The sequence below is a fragment of the Berghia stephanieae genome, chromosome 4, assembly GCF_034508935.2.
Source record: "Berghia stephanieae isolate SIO BIC M18660-M18661 chromosome 4, UCSD_Bste_1.3, whole genome shotgun sequence".
NCBI classification, from domain to species: Eukaryota; Metazoa; Mollusca; class Gastropoda; order Nudibranchia; family Aeolidiidae; genus Berghia; species Berghia stephanieae.
The window spans coordinates 5,185,287-5,187,786 of NC_088363.1; the positions used below are offsets into that span (position 1 = coordinate 5,185,287).

Genomic DNA, 2,500 nt, shown 5'->3' on the forward strand with positions numbered 1-2,500 from the left:
TATTAACAACCAGGTTTTACACATGAGTACGGTGCGATAATGTGAGTAAAGAGTCTTTTCTAAGGAATCAACTATGCGCCGAGCACTTTCGTTTTCTTTCCTTGGGCAATATTATTTTTAATTTATTCACTTGGACAACATTGGCGATTCCTGTTAACATCAGACATCCTGTTTAAATTAATCTCTAGGGTCTCTTCTAAGGGAATACTTGAATAACCCAAGCGTCAGCCGCAGCGCAGCGCAGCGCAGGAAATTGAGCTAGGGCGAGGTGATTTGCTCAAGGCTACACAGAATAGCAGCGGGTGATCGAACTCGGTATCGTCCGAGTACGAAGCAAAATCCATAAGGCTGAGCCACGGAGTCGTTGCGAAAGGGAGTCATTTTTTAAATTTTGTATATTGTATATGGAGTAAAATAATTCAATGCATTTTTCAAAGTGTCTCTAGCAACCAGCATTACTTATCATGTAGGAGAAGTCATAACACAATCCAGTCGATGTTATATTTATTTTATGATACAGACATCGCTGTTACTCCAGGTACTAGTTTTGCACCTGAGTACAGTGACAGAATATGAGTAATGTGCCTTTCCCAGGGACTCACGTTACGCCGCCTGGATTGGAACTCAAAACAGACACCTCACAGTCCGAGTTTCATACCTCACTACAAGACCACAAAACCGTGTAGGTGGTCTCAAGCTCAATCCCCAATCAAAGAAGGGTCGGGGGGGGGGGGTAGAAAGGTAAAATAAACAGTACCTTTTTTAAATGAGCTTTTATTTAGGGCAATATCCACTAAATGTGCTCAAAGCGCTTTACAAAGGGATCCTGGTAAACAGCAACATTTAACATGTAGGATGGGACATGACGCCTGTTAGGCGATATTACAATTTTTCGGACAAAGACAACGCTGTTAACGTCCAGGTACTCATTTTACACCTGAGTACGGTGAGAGAATGTGAGTAAAGAGCCTTTTCCAAGGACTCAACTATGCGCCGAGCGCGAGGCTCGAACCCAGGACCTGCCGATCCGAAAGCAAGTGTCATACCACTAGATCACATAGCCGCATAACTTTCCTTGCCTCTACCCCCTTCCCGGCATACCCCATACCCTCCGCCACCAGTAGAGATAATCTCCGATCACAATACAATAGTGTCAAAGTCATTGTTTACCTTACATAACAATACACCTCATCAGTGTAGGTAAGCTGGCACGGTGACCACCTGGTGACCACCTTGTCTCCAACGGCCACCGATGAATAATGGGCGGGGCCTCTGACTGACCGATCGCTCTCATTGGTCAGTCTCTACTGCCCTCTGTTTAATTTCCAAAAACTTAAACCAATGTCTAAGATTTTGGAAATCTTAACTTCATTTTCAATTTGAGTTTCAATGCGAACACATCGAATTCGAAAGTTCTTTGATTTTACGATTCAATTCATCACGACTATTTATTCTATCATCATCGAGTTGGACTTTGCCTAATGTGTCAAATTTCATGGAGTGATTTGTGTACTTCTTGGAGATTAGTGTTGGACTTACATATTTCTGTGTCGAAGATTCACCAATTTTGACTTCCAGTCCCAGTGTTAGAGGAAGGAGAATTCATTGTGTTGATATTTATGGACTCCATCCACACCTGATCTGGTGGGTTATGCTAGCTGCTCATTTTAAATAACTCTAACTACACCTTCATTAGGCATTCATTGACAAGCTTGGGTTTCATCTCTAATTTTAATTAAATTATTAAACAAAACTCTACCTAATCCCATAAAACATGGATCCAACATCCACGCCTCCGTTCATTCATCCTCACGACCCTGTTCCACCAGCACCACTGCACACACAAGATGCAATTGATGATGCTTTTGTTATGCCCGACACTGAACCACCAGTGGCAGTCGAGGTGCCTGACGCTGACGGCAGCGCTAAAGCAACCCGAGATTTTTTAGGCCATGTTTTTTCTTTCCTTAAACTGCCAACCTGGGTATCGTATCTCCATCGTCGAGAAACTCCCAACGCTCGAAAAGAAGCAGCCCAACGTTTTTCACGCTTCTACGGCAATAAGGCAGCGAAACCTTCAGCTGCACATCCCAGTGCAAACTCCAGATCATCCGCCCATTCTTCAAACTCCAGACCTCCCACTGTAAACAATCACTCAGCCCCCTCGACCAGTACAAGAAGCTTGCCTTCTTTCCCTACCTACAACCGAGACTTAAATGTTCAGCCCAGTAGCGGTGAACCAGCATCTCGTGAATCGGCTCGTTCTGATCAAAATGGTGTTCCTTCTAGAAAGAGGAAACTTGATGACACCAAAACTTTGACAAAAGATGAGGATGTCAAATCTTCCCATTCTCAACCCAAGGCACTAAAACTTTCGTCGGAACAAGGTAAGTTATTTATATTTATATTTTTTTATATACAAATTTATTTTCGTATTACTGTCCCTCTGTGTTCACAAAAATAATGTTACTATACATAGTATCACATCCCCTGTGTTTTT

General features: G+C 42.8%; 1 protein-coding gene across 1 annotated transcript in view; it reads left to right on the top strand.

Annotated features, from left to right (window-relative positions):
* The first annotated feature begins 1,390 nt into the window (after positions 1 to 1,390).
* Positions 1,391 to 2,500, top strand: part of LOC144969927 (uncharacterized) — a 13,219-nt gene continuing 12,109 nt past the window's right edge. The window contains exon 1 of the mRNA XM_078909002.1: positions 1,391 to 2,387. Coding sequence (XP_078765128.1) covers positions 1,775 to 2,387 — 613 coding nt within the window. The 5' untranslated portion in view covers positions 1,391 to 1,774. The remainder of the gene's footprint in view (positions 2,388 to 2,500) is intronic.